The sequence below is a fragment of the Leuciscus leuciscus genome (assembly GCF_965113295.1).
Source record: "Leuciscus leuciscus genome assembly, chromosome: 20".
Lineage (NCBI taxonomy): Eukaryota > Metazoa > Chordata > Actinopteri > Cypriniformes > Leuciscidae > Leuciscus > Leuciscus leuciscus.
In genome coordinates, this window is record NC_138744.1 from 14,661,382 (window position 1) to 14,677,623 (window position 16,242).

Below are 16,242 nucleotides of genomic sequence, written 5' to 3' on the forward strand. Positions count from 1 at the left end.
ATTCGGACTAACGGAGACGGAGCAGCTGAAGAGACCCGCCCACTCTGTCAACCCGGAAGAGAACTGTCAACGAAATGGCATTAATGACATCAGTTGCACTCAAGAATGGGAGCCATGGGTTGACAGTGGAAATATTATTAACAACCTTCTAACCTCTTGCTAAATCAGTTATAAACGTCCTTTATTGATTATTGTGTTAGAATGGGAGAGTTGTGTATAGTTTTATTGTGTCTTGGTATCCAACCAAGAAATTTTAACTGCTCATAAATTATCACCCAGATTGTTTTGCAGTTTGTTATGGTTGGTTTTGGTTCATATGGTTCTCAACTATTTTTTCTTAAATAATCATTGCTTTAAAATTAAACTTTTAAAATGTGTTAAAATGTATGATCCATGAATTGCACTGGGACTGCAAAATAAATGACTAATATGACCTTGGCTGACCAGGAACATTAACACTTTTGTATTGCATAATGTTCACGATGTTGTTTGACGTTTTGCATGTGTGACGTGTGATAACATATCAATAAAACACTGGGCCAAATATTGTAGCGTTACGTATATTATCAAGTGACAGGTAAATATGCATCACAAAACATGTAGAGTTTGATTGGATGCACAGCCTTCAATGTCAACAACAAAGGCATTTAAAAATATATATATTTATTTATGTTACAATGCTGTGCAAAAGTCTTTTCACACAAAAAAAAGGTTTTAAGCCAGTTTATTTTATCTTTTGCTGTAGTGTCAGTAGGAAATATCAGTTTACATTTCCAAACATTGCTTTTGCCATTAATTGAAATAATCAATTGAGGGATTTAAAAACAAAACAAAAAAACATCCTCACTTTTCAGCATTTTTACACAAGTGCCTAAAACTTTTCACAGTACTGTAGCTTTGCAGGTAGGTTTCTTCAAGCATCTTGGAGACGTTGATGTCCACAGTTCTTCTGGATTTAGTCTGTCTCAGTTTTTTCTGTTTCTTCATGTAATCACAGACAGACTCGATGATGGTGAGATCAGATCTCAGTGTGGAGCAGACCGGCTGCTGTCAGACTCCTTGTGCATACAAAAATTATTACAATTAAGGAATGTTTGGAAATGTAAACTAATATTTCCTACTGACACACTACAACAAAATATATAAATAACTGGCTTAAAATAATTTTATTGGGGTGAAAATACTAACGTGCCTAAGACATTTGCACAGTACTCTATGTTTATATGACTAGTGCCTTTATAATTTGAATTTAGCTTTGTTATTGCCTAGTTGTGTTGCACTAACACACCGATTTAAGACAGTGGTATGTAAAACAGGTGAGGACATTTTCGGGTCAAAGAATGATGGTGGGTCCAGTGTTAGAAAAGAAATAATAGCACTTTGGTCCGTACAGTATGTTTACACTTTACAAAGTGATATTTACTTAATTTCATTGCTTATATAGTTTTACATATTGTCAGCCATCATCCATACCCCTACCACCATTTTTCCCCCTTTGAAATAAACAGCTCAACTGCTCTATAATGTTGACATCCTGTAGTGGGATTTTTTTGAACTTTGAAAGAAAGAAAAAACTCATGTCCTGGTTTGAGAAAATACAAAATGGCAACAGCAACAATGACCCTTGCCCTGTGTTCTTGGCAGCTGTAAAAAATCTTCCAGAAAATTAATTGCTTTGTCATAATTTTCAGTGTTAATGTTTTTCTAGAATCAAATTTATTCTCTCTATTCTGTTTATTTGAAGTTGCTTCAGAACAGCTTTAGTAAAAATAATAAAGCAATATTAATATGCAAAAACCTAATAAATGAAAATGAATATACATTCCTTTTGTGTCTAAGTGTACTTGCATGACTTTGCGTTTTAGGAGTGCAATAATATTCATTTGGAAAATAGGGCCATATCTGGTGCTATTATTCCATGCCAATTTAGGACTACCGGCAGCGACACTGCATGTTTAGTCACGTTTTATCTTCTGAAATACTCTGAGTATTTGTTCCATAAACTAACAACACACGCGCACACACATACACACATTCTAAACAATGACCCGGTAAAAAACCCAATCTTTCATTTATTGCAGTTAAGTTTTATTCATAAAATATTCATGGTTGTTTGCAATTGAACCTCAATACAGAATTTCCAGCTATAGTTTATTTATGCATTGCATGCACCAGACACTTGTAGCAACTTCGTCTTGATGAAATATAAATGAGACGTCAAGTGTGTTCAGTATGTTCTTTGCCCCAGTCCTCTCTCAACCTTTTATAAAAACGGTAACTCATCCATAGTAAAGCCAAAACACTACAGCAGGACTAAACTGGGGTGAACCAAACAGTTGTATTCGGGTCAAATGCCAAAAGAGGATGTAGACACAACACTATAGCAGGAAAGAGGAGCTCTGTCCCTTCTTATCAGTGGCCACCTGCAACATCTTAGTTGTTTTCTTCAAGGAAGAGGAGAGAGAGAGAGAGTGTGTGTGTGTGTGTGTGTGTGTGTGTGTGTGTGTGTGTGTGTGTGTGTGTGTGTGTGTGTGTGTGTGTGTGTGTGTGTGTGTGTGTGTGTGTGTGTGTGTGTGTGTGTGTGTGTGTGTGTGTGTGTGTGTGTGTGTGTGTGCGTGCGTGCGTGTTGTGTTGTGTGAATAAACTCAAGGACAACATAATGTTCTATAGAACGTGTCGATCTGCAGACATGGGCAGTATTTCAATTAAATGTATTTTAAATACGTATTTAATTACTTTAGTGTATTTTGTAATTTGTATTTTGCAGGAGTGGAAAAAATAAAATGTAGTTTGTAACAAAATATTTTGAGGGAGTGTATTTAGAGTATTTCAAATACTTAAATACTTAAGAAAAATCACCATATGCTTATCACCATAGTAAATGATTTTGCCATATTTTCGGTCTGATGTTGCCAATGGCAATGTCCAGGTTAGATGCACGAAAATCACGTGACACCCTGTAGACCGGGCTCCCTCCAAGAAGAGTTTTGAACACAGGAGAAGAAGTGGCGCTGCTTCTCTTAAAGAGGTTGTACGCTGCGTCATATCATTACGCCTGCTGGACTCATGGTACGGCAGCAAAGTTTCTTGATTATTACGCAGTAATGAGAGTATAGTTCCTAGCCATATCAGCCTAGAAAATCACAACTTTTCATTTTCCGTCATTCTTAGTACACGATGTAACTACAGAAGAGTCAAGTTTTAAATAGGAAAATATCAAAACTCTTTGGTCATTTTTTTGAGAGAGATGCTAATGGTCCTGTCCGATTCAATGATCTATGCTAAGCTATGCTAAAAGTGGTACCGCCAGACCTGGAGATCGGCTGAATGGATTCGAAAACGGTAAAGAGTTGTAAAATGAACCTATTTCCAAAAAAAAGTGGAGAATCCCTTTAAAGCACAAGTAGAGTAACGGTGATAATATGGCTACGTAGCCTACATCAAACACGTTTTGAAGGGCAGCCTACCACACCATTGATGTGAACTTAGCTATACATGTCATTTACGTCAGAGGGAGCTATTTCAGGCCCTGTAGAGATTTATTGAAATGCCCATGCTTTTTTATTTTGCTACTTCGCCATTTTGAATTTACACATTTCTCATATTTGTGTTATTGCAACTATTTGTGTTATTGACCTTTCAGTAATAAAAAAGAAGACTTAAGATTATTGTGGGAGTATTTTTGTATTTTCAAAATACCAATTACTTGTATTTTATTTAAATACATTTTTCACATCAGTATTTTGTATTTTATTTTGTTACATTTCATGAGACAGTATTTGTAGTTTGTAACAAAATAGTTTTTGATGTATTTGTGCCCACCTCTGTCGATCTGTATGAGGTGATTTCTCCGTCACATTTTTCTCTTTATGTCTCCAACAATATTTCCCTTCAAAATATGCAGAGGGGTCCATATGAAAGAGAACAAAGTGAACTCTGAAGTTGACATTTAAGATGGCAGAAAAGGTGAAATGACAAGTAATGGCATTCATAGAAAGGACAAGAACAGAGAATGAAATGAAGAAAGGAAACACTCACCCCTTTTGAAGTCTCCTTTCTGTGGGCATAATGTAAAATAGGCATAATATGAAAGAAGTATCCTAATATTTATATTATTATAGCTATGCAGCTTTTCCAACAAATTCAAGTGCTTTTCAGAATTATATGGCTGAACTACACTGGCAAACAACAACAATTCATTCAATGCAAAAATGACTGCTGTAAAAATAAAATCAAAATAGACATCCTTATTGAGAAGAAATATAGATGTTTAAGACTTAAATAGTTTGTACATCAGTCAAAATCCCCAATTTTCCACTACTGTGATAGTGGTTAAAATTGGAATATCTATTTTTGTACGTTTTCATTACATTTCTCTGTCACTCAAAGAAAGGGGAGAAGGGAGACATGAAGGACAATGCTGTGGTGGGTGTTGAATCAAAATCTATAGAGGGGAGAAATAATTACCTGACATCTGTTTTTAACAAAGTTAATTAGTCATTTATTTCCCCCAGCAACACGTGTGATTGATATATAAATGACATTATTCTCTTTTATTCTATAACGAGTAAGTGTGATGAAGCATAAAACTGTCATGTTAGTTAGTCAGTGTCATGAAGCATAAATCAAACTTAACTTCAGCTCTAACTGCTGGGAATGGGAAAAGGCAATTTGTTGGCCCTATTTCAAATTATATGAAACAATATATATCAAATCATATTTGGCCGCGATACAACTATTTGAAAATCTGGAATCTAAGGGTGCAAAAAAATCAAAACATTGAGAAAATCGCCTTTAAAGTTGTCCATTTATGTTCGTGATTGTGCTGCATTCACTCACAAAAATAAATGTGTTATATATTTAAGGTAGGACATAAACAAAATATCTTCATGGAACATGATATTTACTTAATATCCTAATGATTTTTGGCATAAAAGAAAAATCGATCATTTTGACCCATACAATGTATTTTGTTGGCTTTTGCCACACATATACCAGTGCGACTTGTGACTGGTTTTATGATCCAGGGTCACATATTAGTACAAATATTTTACAGAGATGTTTGGCTCAGTCACTCTAGAATTCTACTGTGAACAAAAAAAATTAAAATAATAATAAATAAAAAACAAGCAACAAGCTGAAATATTAATATAATAATCAATAATGTTTTATATTTGTTCTACAAAAATATTATATTGCAACCCTTAACACAAACGGAACCATCGGGCGCAATCGATTGTAGCAACGGAATACAAATATAACGCACGCTGTCACGGTCTTATCATCTTTTCCGGGTGAATAGGATGTTGTGATATAGCTGTAGGCTAACGAGTTTTTACAAAATTCCAGGTTATGTTCGTTGCTTAAAACTACAAATGTCTGCGTCTTCTGAACCGGGAATAGCAAAAGCAAGGGATTTGAATCCAGCGACGCTCTCGACTAAAGCACAAACAGCGGCGGCGTTAGTTGCTCAAGCACGGAGCAAGAAGCGAGCCGTCAGTCCCGCGATCCACACAATACCGCAGCCAATTAATAACATCAGCAAAAAGAAAAAAACACAACCTCCATCGTCAACTACTCAAACTCAGGTAAAGAAAAAACACCGGACTTCGACATGACGGGACTAACGTTACTTTTTACACGTCATGTTTAATTTAATAATGAAACGTGTCTCGTTGGTGGTGTTGCATTTGTCTCAGGTTGCTCCAGTGGAGGGGACTTCTGAAGGAAAACCAGCAGCAGCTGTTGATATTGAGACTGCTACAAAGTGTCTGCCTTTTAAAAACCCTAACTTTGTGGTAAGAGTCTTCTCACAAAAAGTCCCATATGTAGGCCTACTTAGATATATTTCAAGACATTCATAAGTCTTTCCTCCACTAGCACTCAGGAATTGGTGGAGCAGCAGCAGGGAAGAAGAATAGGACTTGGAAAAATCTGAAGCAGATTTTAGCAGCGGAGAAAGCGCTACCCTGGAAAATATCTGATCCAAACTGTGAGTCTGACTTACAAAAGTAATCAAACTCCGACTAATTCTGTCAAAATAAGAGTTTAAACATCTGATCAGAATAATAATTGCCAGATTTGAGTGTTTACATCTCAGGTCAGAGTCTCAGTGAATGTGTTGATTTACTTTGACAATATTTAAATCTTTATTTGTTTTTCTCTAAGACTGCAGCATAGATGCACCTCCTTCTATGAAACCTGCTAAAAAGTACTCGGACATCTCAGGTCTACTGGTGAGTCTGTTGTAAAATGATGTTGGTTACTAATGCAGAAACATTGCTAATGTAATTGACTGGATGTACCCTCTAACCACACCTAATGATTTTTACATATCTGTGTCCCAGGCAAACTACACTGATCCTCAGACTAAACTGCGCTTCGCATCAACGGAGGAGTTTTCCTACATCCGTCAGTTGCCCACAGACGTGGTGACCGGATACCTGACTCTCCGTAAAGCCACCTGCATTGTTCCATGAGAGAGAACCCCAAAATAAATCGGGCTGACTCTCTTTTCCAGGCATAGACTTTCATTGGATTATTTAGAATGAACTCCTTTTATTATTATTTTTCTTACACTGTTTTTCACACAATAATTGTCGGTACCTGTATTGTGAACCAAATATGAAACAATGCAAATGCTCATTGTAACTCCTTAATCTTAAGATCTTAAATGGATCCAAATACTGGTGTTAGCTATAACCAGTAACCCAGTGTGAATTAGATTATAAATAGAGACAGCTCTCTAGAAAAGGAACTATTTCTGTTGTCAACCTCATGAAACTCATTATTAGAACAGTTCACAATGTGGTCAATGAATAAAGTATTTAATTTAATAATAATATTGATATTGTTTTGCCTGGTAATTGGTCTCCTAAAGCTGTTTTTCCATATCAAAAGATGCTGTATGGCCTTTGGCTTTCATAAGTTACATTTAGTCATTTAGAAAACGCCTTTATCCAAAGAGACTTACAAATGAGTAAGTGACTGACAATGCAAGAAGTGCTCAAAATAGAAAGTTTTAGACATTGCTTAGAGTAGCATAAACCAGACAAGGGAGGGATTCAAGGAAAAGGAAAGATGTTTTTTGTTTTTTTATGAGGTCAAGTGCTCATGGAAGAGATGAGTTTTCAGCTGTCTTTTGAATGTTGTCAGGGTGAGGTCGGGGAGATCCTTCCACCAGCATGGAACCGTGAATGAGAATGTTCTGGAGAGATTTTGTGGCTCTCTGTGAGAGTACCACGAGCCGTCGCTCATTTACCGATCGTAGGCTTCTGGTAGGGATGTAGACTCGTAGGAGGGAGCTGAGCCTGTGGTAGATCTGTAAGCAAGCGTCAATGCCTTGAACTTGATGCGAGCATCGAGTGGTGTCCAGTGCAGAGAGATGAAGAGAGGTGTGACCGACGTGGGCCATTTTGGGCTTGTTAAAGACGAGCTGCAGCTTTCTGAATCATTTGTAGAGGTTTAATTGCACATGATGGAAGTCCAGCCAGAAGAGCATTGCAGTAATCAAGCCTAGAAATTACCAGGGCTTGGACGAGACGTTGTGTTGCATGCTTGTTAAGAAAGGCCTGATCTTCCTGGTGTTGTGCAGTGCAAACCGGCATGATCGAGCTGTCTTTGAAATGTGGTCTTTGAAGGTCAGATGGTCATTAAATATTACTCCCAAGATTCTGACCGACCTTGATGGGGTGAATGATGAAAAGCAGATCTTGCATCCCAAACTCATGACCACTGCTTTACAAACCATTATTCTTACCGCTGAGCTACTGAACCTCATCTAATTAATTAATTAATGTACGTGACAATGAATGATTTTGTTTGTTCATAAGGGAATCCTTAATGAAGAACAAAATGTAACATTTCAGATAATCTTTCTGTACTATGATGTATATGACGAGGTCTTTCTGATGTCACAACTCTACTGTATAGAGTTAAAAAAGCTGCGGTGAAATTATTTCATTTTAATAGAGAAAAAGGAAGATCTTTACCTCAGATCTTTCATATCAAGGTAGATTCAACAACATTCTACTGAACAACATGTATTGAAGATCAGGACCTAGTCTTACAACCTGCGAGTCCCAGTGTTCCTTCCTCTGTGAAGGTCCATGTCCATCCAAATCACTGCAGTATGTCAATTCAGGGTAATTTTAAGAACAGGTAACATAGGAAAATTTTTCCCAGCAGGCCCCAGCGAGGATCGAACTCGCGACCCCTGGTTTACAAGACCAGTGCTCTAACCACTGAGCTATGGAGCCTCACAAGATGCCTGTCAGTCACAAGAGTGTTTATTCTTTGAGTTAGCATGACAAAGACACACCTCAAGGAATTGGCAGGCAGCCTAAGATATCTTAACTGATGCTTCAGAGAAAAGACAAGATCAAACTTAACTCAGTCCAAACAACAGACTGGTCACATTCTTGTAGCCCAACTGACTTATGTAGGCCTACTTTTTCTTTATTCACACAGAGACTGTTCTGAAAAGGAATCAGCTGTGGAGGTATATGTGATGACTCATGACCAAATCAAGACTTTCTGGTTCTATAGAGATACCATTAAACTGAATCACACAGTAATACAGTCAGAATCAAAGACTTCAGAGTGCAGAAGAATCATATCAAGGCAGATTTAGAACCAGGATTCCTTATTCGTGTTGTCCTTGGTTTTTTGTCAGTTTGAAAAAAAAAAAAATTATTGAGAAAGGAATACACTGTTATAAAATAAACCCATTATTTTGAAACATTAATTAACATTAATAAAACAAAATTTAGCTGATCTTAATTCTGTATTTGGCCTCTGACCAGATATGTGTTTTTATTTATTTATTTATAGTTTTTGTGAATGATTAGTTACTGTGAATTCGAACATAGGCCTACATCTTTTTCACAAACTCTTTTTCACTTACTATACAGTAGGGAAGTATGCGATTTCGGAGGCAGCCTTTCTGCTTTCATGAATGAGTCGGCCGGTGTGAACGAATCAGTTGAAGGAATGAATATGATTCATTTATTACGACTGCCGCCAACCTACTGGCGGTTTTACTTTCATATAATAGTATATATTTTCCCCAACATTTCAATTTTCTATATTCAAAATGTTATATTTAGAACATTAATCTCATAACATTATTTAGGCAATTGTAATTGCAGTGTAATTTTGATAAATGATAAGATGGATTTAGTTGATTCTGATTTAATTTCATTGGTTTTACAGCCCTATTGTATAGCGTTAAATAGCCTAGTGTAGTTAACGAAAAGGTGATCAACAATATGAAACTTGTCTTTTTATAAATAACAAAAAGAGGGGTGCCCTTTTTTCACTTTAGTATCTGCTGCCCCCGAAATTGTCCGTTTATCTTTTCCTCAATGTCTTTTATTGTCGGATAGAGGATAAGCTTCTCCTATAGGACTTCAGTACTGTTTTGTATATAAGTGTATATCTGTGAGAGTGTTTCTGTGAGAACAGGTGATACATTAAAAACATTCAAAGAAAGAGAGTAAAAAAAAAAAAAATTCACGTAAATAAATAAAATATATATATTTTTAAAAGGCCTATATGTATAATTAATCAGATTAAATCCTAATTCTTGTGGATGTTGATGGTTAACTTTATTGTGAATTTATATATGTTACGTATCATCACCTATATTTGTAATTGTATGTGAACCAAAAATGAAATAATGCAAATGCAATGCATACAAGTAAGTCCTGATGCCTGGATACATTTTATTTTGCTGCCATCTACCAGTATTATGAGGTATTACAATGAGACACACTGGAAAATAAACCAACAAAAATTCGTCTTTTAAATAAGAGATCCTCCTCAACTTTTAAAAAGACTTTTAATATTTTACACCCTCTAGAGAAAGTAAATAATTTATTTGATTGATCAGTTAATTAATAATGTATTTCTCTTGAAACCCCTCACTGGAAAAGCTCACAACATTGCAGATAAATAAAGTCTCAGATTTTATTATAGTATTGATCCTGACCTGACTGGTATTTGGCCTATAACCTTTTTTCATGCCAAAAAGATCCTTTATTTATTGAAGACCAGAACCTGGTCTCACGACCTGAGGCGGTTTTCCTCCCTCTGGGAAGGTCCATGTCCATCCAACACTGCATGAAAAGGGTAGAAGCTGGTAACATCTGGCCATGGTAAACTTCCATGTAATTTCAGGTTTGCCGGATGTATGTGGAAAAAAAAACTGAGCTAAGTTACACAGAACAGGAAATATCCACAAATACCCAGATACTTGGCGTACACAGACATATACAGGAATCTGTGAAACTTCATAGACATTCACAGTTGAAACACTGATGGCTGTTAAGTGTGAAGACATTTACCGGTATGTTCATGACCGGCAGTTAAGGTGCTTTCTGTGTTCTCAGATGGAGGGAGAGGGGTGAGCCAGGGAAGTTTTTACAAAACAACCTCAAAATAGTGTCTCAACAACACTACTGAACTCTAATATAGCTAGCTTTATAATTGTTTACAGAGCCATTAGAGAACATATGATTTTTAATTGAAAGGCATCCTCTCTCGCCAACTTCATTCAGCTTTCCTTAAATTTCACAGAAAGTAAGCTAGTCCTAAACCTAGTCCTAATTGACTTACTGCTAATATCAAATGTTTACATTTAAATGAGCCTCAAAAGTCTAAGTCAGTTGTTGACATTTGAAATCAACACAACTGTCCTTGCAGCCTTGAAGTCTGATTATACGTGCTACACGCTCTTTACAACTCTTCAGTTTACTTAGTTTCTTCAATTTGTCTAATTTTGGGAAGTTGTTCTTCGGTCATGGAACAGCGTCGCTCAAGAAGAACCAGGGCTCGTCCCTCACACCTGAGGGCATTCTTGGTGGAGGGGGTCTCTTCCCTTCAAGACCTTTCACAGCTGGCAGCTGTAGTCAAGTTGGATCACAATTACAGCTGCACCTCTGTGGAAGTTCAAAGACCCAACGGTTTAGAAGAGCGCTACCTACAGAACGCTGCTGTCCTTCCCGATATCCAGCCAGCAGCCCCAGTCTCTTCGGTGGACGTGGGTCAGCAGGAAGAGCCTGTCTCCATCCATGGCTTCAGTGTGCAGGGCTACCAGGACATTTACCACTCTGTGGTGGACCCCATGATGAAGACACACTCTGGTCGGCACCGTCCCTACAGCCTTGACCTGGGACTGAAGATCAAGCAGCGGCTGATAAGATTATAATTTGAGGAATACGTTTTTATTTTGATGAATACGTTTTTAGCACACTGCTATGAGATTGTTTGGATGCTTTTGGTGATTTTGTTATGTGGCTCCTCTTAAGTTGTTGAAAGTGGTTTTTATTGCATTGCTACATGGTTGTCACAATGTTAGGGGTGGTGTTGACGTGTTTGGCAAGGCTTTCTGAGAGCTTGTTAGCTTGTTGCTGTGCAGTTGCTGGACTTTCGGAGTGGTTTTTCATGCATTGATTTTGAGGGATTGGTTGTTATGCGGTTGCCTTTAAACGTGTTAGGTTAGGGTAGGTTAGGGTCCCTCACATGGTTTGCAGCTTGACGTGCTGAGAGGGCTTGTGTGCATCAGTGATGCTGAGAGCTACACCACTGGTACTTCACAACTACTGGTAGGGTCACCCATAGTGGACAGGTCTTAGCTGAGGTGCCAGACGGAGACAAACCACCTTCTGGAAAGGAGAGGATTGGCCTGATGTTCTTGGGAGAAGATCACAGTCTTGGGACAACGGCAACAACACCAGAATTACCTGTATGGAAGAAACTTTAAACTGATTACATATGTGGAAGCCATCGATGGATCGACGGAAGCAACTGTTCCAACAGAATGAGGAAACACAGAATGGTTTGATATTGGTAAAGGTGTACGACAAGGCTGCATTCCTTCTTCAGCACTCTTGTAACAGCGTCCAGCCAATCAAATTTGAGGGCCGGTAATTATATTTTATCTTATTGCTTTTTAAATGCTTCTATGCGTGTGGTAAACGTTTAAAATAAATCACTTCTGAAATTGTTTCTAAATTTAGGGATATGATGACGTAAATTGATTGGAGCTTTGAAAATGATGTAAATACAACAATTACTATTTACTGCATAACAGGTAAAGCAGTAATCTAAAATTCTTAAACCAGAGCTTAAGCAGACTGTACTTTGTAACGTAATTATTAACTGATTATTATGAATAATCAAAACATGCATGTTAAACATAAAAACTAGTGCTATCAGTCATATATTGAAACACAAACTAACGTTTTATCATTGAATATTTAATCAAGTCCTGAAATCTGATTTTATATTTATTTATTTTCCTGTCAAAATGCATTTAGTTTCTTCTTAATGAAAGAACATAGGATATGTAACAATGTTTTATTAACATTTTACACAAACAAAGCCTTACTAAAACTAACATAAAAATAAAATGTACTGAAAAACTGAAATTATAAAACACTCAACTAAAACAAACACAGCATTAAAAACAGCATCAGAAGCTCAAAACTATTACACTGTGTTGTCGGTCACCAGAGCGTCGTTTCAATATTATGTTTTTGCATAGGTGAGAAAATAATAAATAAATAAAAAGCATTTTATTCAAGTTGTACTTTTTCTGAGTTTCATTTCTAACGTCTGATTGTATTTTAATATATCTCTATGCAATAAGACAAAAGGAATTATTAGTAAAAATATATGAATTAAAAATATATATATTCTTTTGTTTTGGTAGCCTACTTTTATTGCATGGACAAGAAACACAGAGCAGTTCCGAGCAGTTCCTAATAATGCTAGCCTTTATAGACACTATAAAGTGCATACAGAAGGGGAATTTTGTTTAAATTTTTTGTTTTTTTTGACAGGGACAATGGACAGTAAGAAACTGTCCCAGAATTAGCTACAGAGCTAAATTTCATCTGCAGTCCCTGGGCAGAAAGTACCAAATCACATTACACACAATATAATATCCCACAAGAGAAAAATATATGACACATTGTCTATTGTCTACACAATTTATACCCTATTTAACTGTGAATGACGATGATAATGGTGATAGAGAATCATATAGTACATGTTACATAGAGCTTATGCTGCTCTAATTCAGTGGTTCTCAAACTTTTAAGCCAGCGACCCCTAAACTAACATCGATGAGAACTCGCGACCCCCACTACCACAGCATACACAAACAATAAACAAAAAAAGTTGTTTTAAATCCTTCACAACATTTCAATTATGTTGCATCCACTTCCTATGGAAGCTTGTTTCCGCCACAGAATAAAAAATAAAAAAGGTGATTGCGACTTTATATCACGCAATTCTGACTTTATAACTCGCACTGCAAGTTTATATCTCACAATTCTGACGAGATGAAAACCCGCAATTTTGAAATAAAAATTCGCAATTATCTTTACATTTTTTTTCTTATGTGGCAGAAACAAGCTTCCATAACTTCCACTATATTTACTGTATATAAATTTAGGCTTGCCTTTCAGTGGGATGGGTGCACTTGTTTTTCGGTGCACAAAAGCTTAATCTGTGGCCTGAATCTGATGGTGGATACGGCTACTATCTTCAACATCAAGACGTGATCTGTATTTATTTTTCATGTATGTAACAGCGGAAAAAGTCTGCTCGCACAAATATGTAGATCCAAATGGAAGCAGTACATCCATTGCTACACCGGATAACTCTCTGTATTCTTCTGCTACTGTGATCCAAAATTCTGGCAGTGTGGAACTGGAAAATAAAGTTTTTAATGTTCAATCACTGGACAGCTCCAGCAAAGCATCTTCCAGTTTTGTGGGGAGATTAGTCCTAGTTTCAGTGAATGGTTGCCGTATCCAATCATTCAGTTCTGGTTGCGTCTCTTTTGGAAAATACTTATGGAATTGTTCCAAAAGGCCTGGAGATGACCAGTGATGTGTGTTTTCAGTCCACTCTCCTCCAGATGTTCATCCAGCTCAGGAAACATCTCCACAGTACCTTGTTCAACTCGCTCAGCCCATCTTTGCAGCTTTTTCACAAATGCATTAATTTTCTCATCTTTCTCAATTTTCGGTTCGTGCTGCGAGCCCATCTCATTGCAAAGGGTGTTTACTGGACGTAATTTAATGTGATTTACAATTTTGATTGCACCTTTGAGAACACTGTTAAGCTCACTGTCAAGTGCTCTGCTAGGAAGAGATTCACAGTGAATGATGCAGTGCGTAAACTTAACATGAGGAGCCACTTCTAAAACCTTTGCCTTGAGTCCCTTGTTTTTACCTACCATTGCACCTGCACCATCAGTACATACACCAACACAGTTATCCCATGAAAGTCGTATCTCTTTTAGTCTGGTGTCCAGCCTGTTGAAAATGTCACTGCCGATACAAGTCCCCTCCAGCACTGAGCAGAAGAGAATTTCCTCAAGCAATTTTCCATCAAATGTGTATCTGATGAATGCCAGCAATTGAGAAGAATTAGAAACATCAGCAGATTCGTCGACCTGTAACGCATATTTCTTTCCATTGAACCTATCAATCAATTGACTCTTAATGTCTTTTGTAAATCATGAATACGGCGAGCTATTGTGTCATTCGACAATGGGACAGTCATAAGCTCACTTGCAATTTTCTTGCCATGCATGGCCCGACTCATAGCCACAGCTGCGGGCTTAATCAAGCTTTCCCCGATCGTGTGTGGCTTTTGGGACTATCAGGTATGCCACCTCATAAGATGCCTTCAGAGCATTAGCAGTAATTTGGATTTGTTGTGCGAGTGTACGTTTTTGAATCTGTAGCTCCTTTTCTTTTCTGCGAAAAAAGTCTATAGGTTTTTCAACACAAGTAGGATGTCTTGTCTCCAAATGTCTCTGCATTTTTTCCAGGCTTCATACAGTTCTTTCATGGGCAAGCACTTCTGAACAGATTACACACTGAGGATGGTCCACGTCGTTGAGAGTAGAGCAAGTGAATCCATACTTTATGAATTCCTCTTGATATTTCCGACGTTTCCTACATTGGTCAGAAGGGGTCTTGCTCTTGTGTTTAGTAGAGGTAGGCCTACACGGTTCAGGCGATTCAGGCAGACTGTCCACAATTTCCTCAACATTTTTAACCTTGCAAATTACAAATTATAAATTTTTTCAAATCAACTCGTGACCCCTCGAAATCATTCCGCGACCCCCCCGGTTTGAGAACCACTGCTTTAGGAGAGTCATTGTGTGTTATGACGTGTATCTTTTCCTGGGCAATAACAGTGGAACTGGTCAATGTTTAGTCAAAACTATAAAGAGTATTCATATATACATAATAAATAAACACTCATACACACACCACACCCCGTTGCAAAGACCTTTGTGTTTTTACTGATCTCCGGTTGGTAACACTTCTTGAGACATTTCAAACACACCAACAGCTACAGACTGAAACATTGTAAGCCTGCACAGTTCTGAGCAGAACCCACTTCAACATCATGCACAAACCAGGTAGAGAATGATTAGGATGATAATCATTAAGAATGATTATCAAAATTGTGTAAAAATTAATATATTTAATGTCAACTGAACTATATTTATACGGTATTTTTTCTCAAATGTTTCCTCTTGTCCACAGAATCCTACACACAAGACTGAGTCAACTCATCTTCTGAGATTATGTAACAGAAGTTCAGAAGCTTGTTGCAATCTTTTAATATCCATTTTTGCACCTATTCTATTAAATATTTTATGTTACTAAACATATTTTATGACTTTAAGGTATCCTACAAGATTTATGATGAGGCTATGAAGAAGAAGTATTCATAGTTTTATTTCGGAAAGGCCCAGCTGAAACACTCAATCAAGGTTGTGGCAAAAAGCCAAAGAGAGACAACAGGAAGTTTAGAAATTGATATGATGTAACTATTTTTAAATAGGCTGTAGTGAGTATTGTCAGTGATTACATTACTGTTATTTTGCAATTGCTGGAGATGAAATCAACAAAGACAAATACAGAAAGAGCATTGTGGAGGGCGGAAATGGTGGAGCTCTATGTAAGATGAGGAAGATGTTGTGGATTCATGCAGGAGCTGACTGAAGTCTGCTGGGACACATCATCTCATGTGTTATTTACTGCCTTTGAAATCTTTCATTCAAAGTAGACGTTGTATTTTTAAATGTTGTTTTCTGTTGAAATTGTTGTTTTCTGACTGTTTTTGTGTTTTAGATACTATTTACTATTTTCCCTAATGAAGACAAACAAACAATTATTGGTTAAACTATAATTTTTCTGTCTGCCC

General features: G+C 37.0%; 1 protein-coding gene across 1 annotated transcript; it reads left to right on the plus strand.

The window, feature by feature from the left end:
- Nucleotides 1-5,270: 5,270 nt before the first annotated feature.
- Nucleotides 5,271-6,842, plus strand: ino80c (INO80 complex subunit C). Its single transcript, XM_082149043.1, has 5 exons — nt 5,271-5,588; nt 5,700-5,798; nt 5,881-5,992; nt 6,169-6,236; nt 6,348-6,842. The coding sequence occupies exons 1-5, from the start codon at nt 5,376-5,378 to the stop codon at nt 6,477-6,479; spliced, it is 624 nt and encodes a 207-aa protein (XP_082005169.1). The 5' UTR covers nt 5,271-5,375; the 3' UTR covers nt 6,480-6,842.
- The last annotated feature ends 9,400 nt before the right edge of the window (nt 6,843-16,242 follow it).

What these genes read in the sequence shown, in the direction of transcription:
- ino80c (XM_082149043.1), top strand. Translation starts at nt 5,376, where the DNA reads ATGTCTGCGTCTTCTGAACCGGGAATAGCAAAAGCAAGGGATTTGAAT. An exon ending in TTAAAAACCCTAACTTTGTG is followed by an intron (nt 5,799 to 5,880) that starts GTAAGAGTCTTC and finishes TTCCTCCACTAG; the next exon opens with CACTCAGGAATTGGTGGAGC. An exon ending in GAAAATATCTGATCCAAACT is followed by an intron (nt 5,993 to 6,168) that starts GTGAGTCTGACT and finishes TTTTTCTCTAAG; the next exon opens with ACTGCAGCATAGATGCACCT.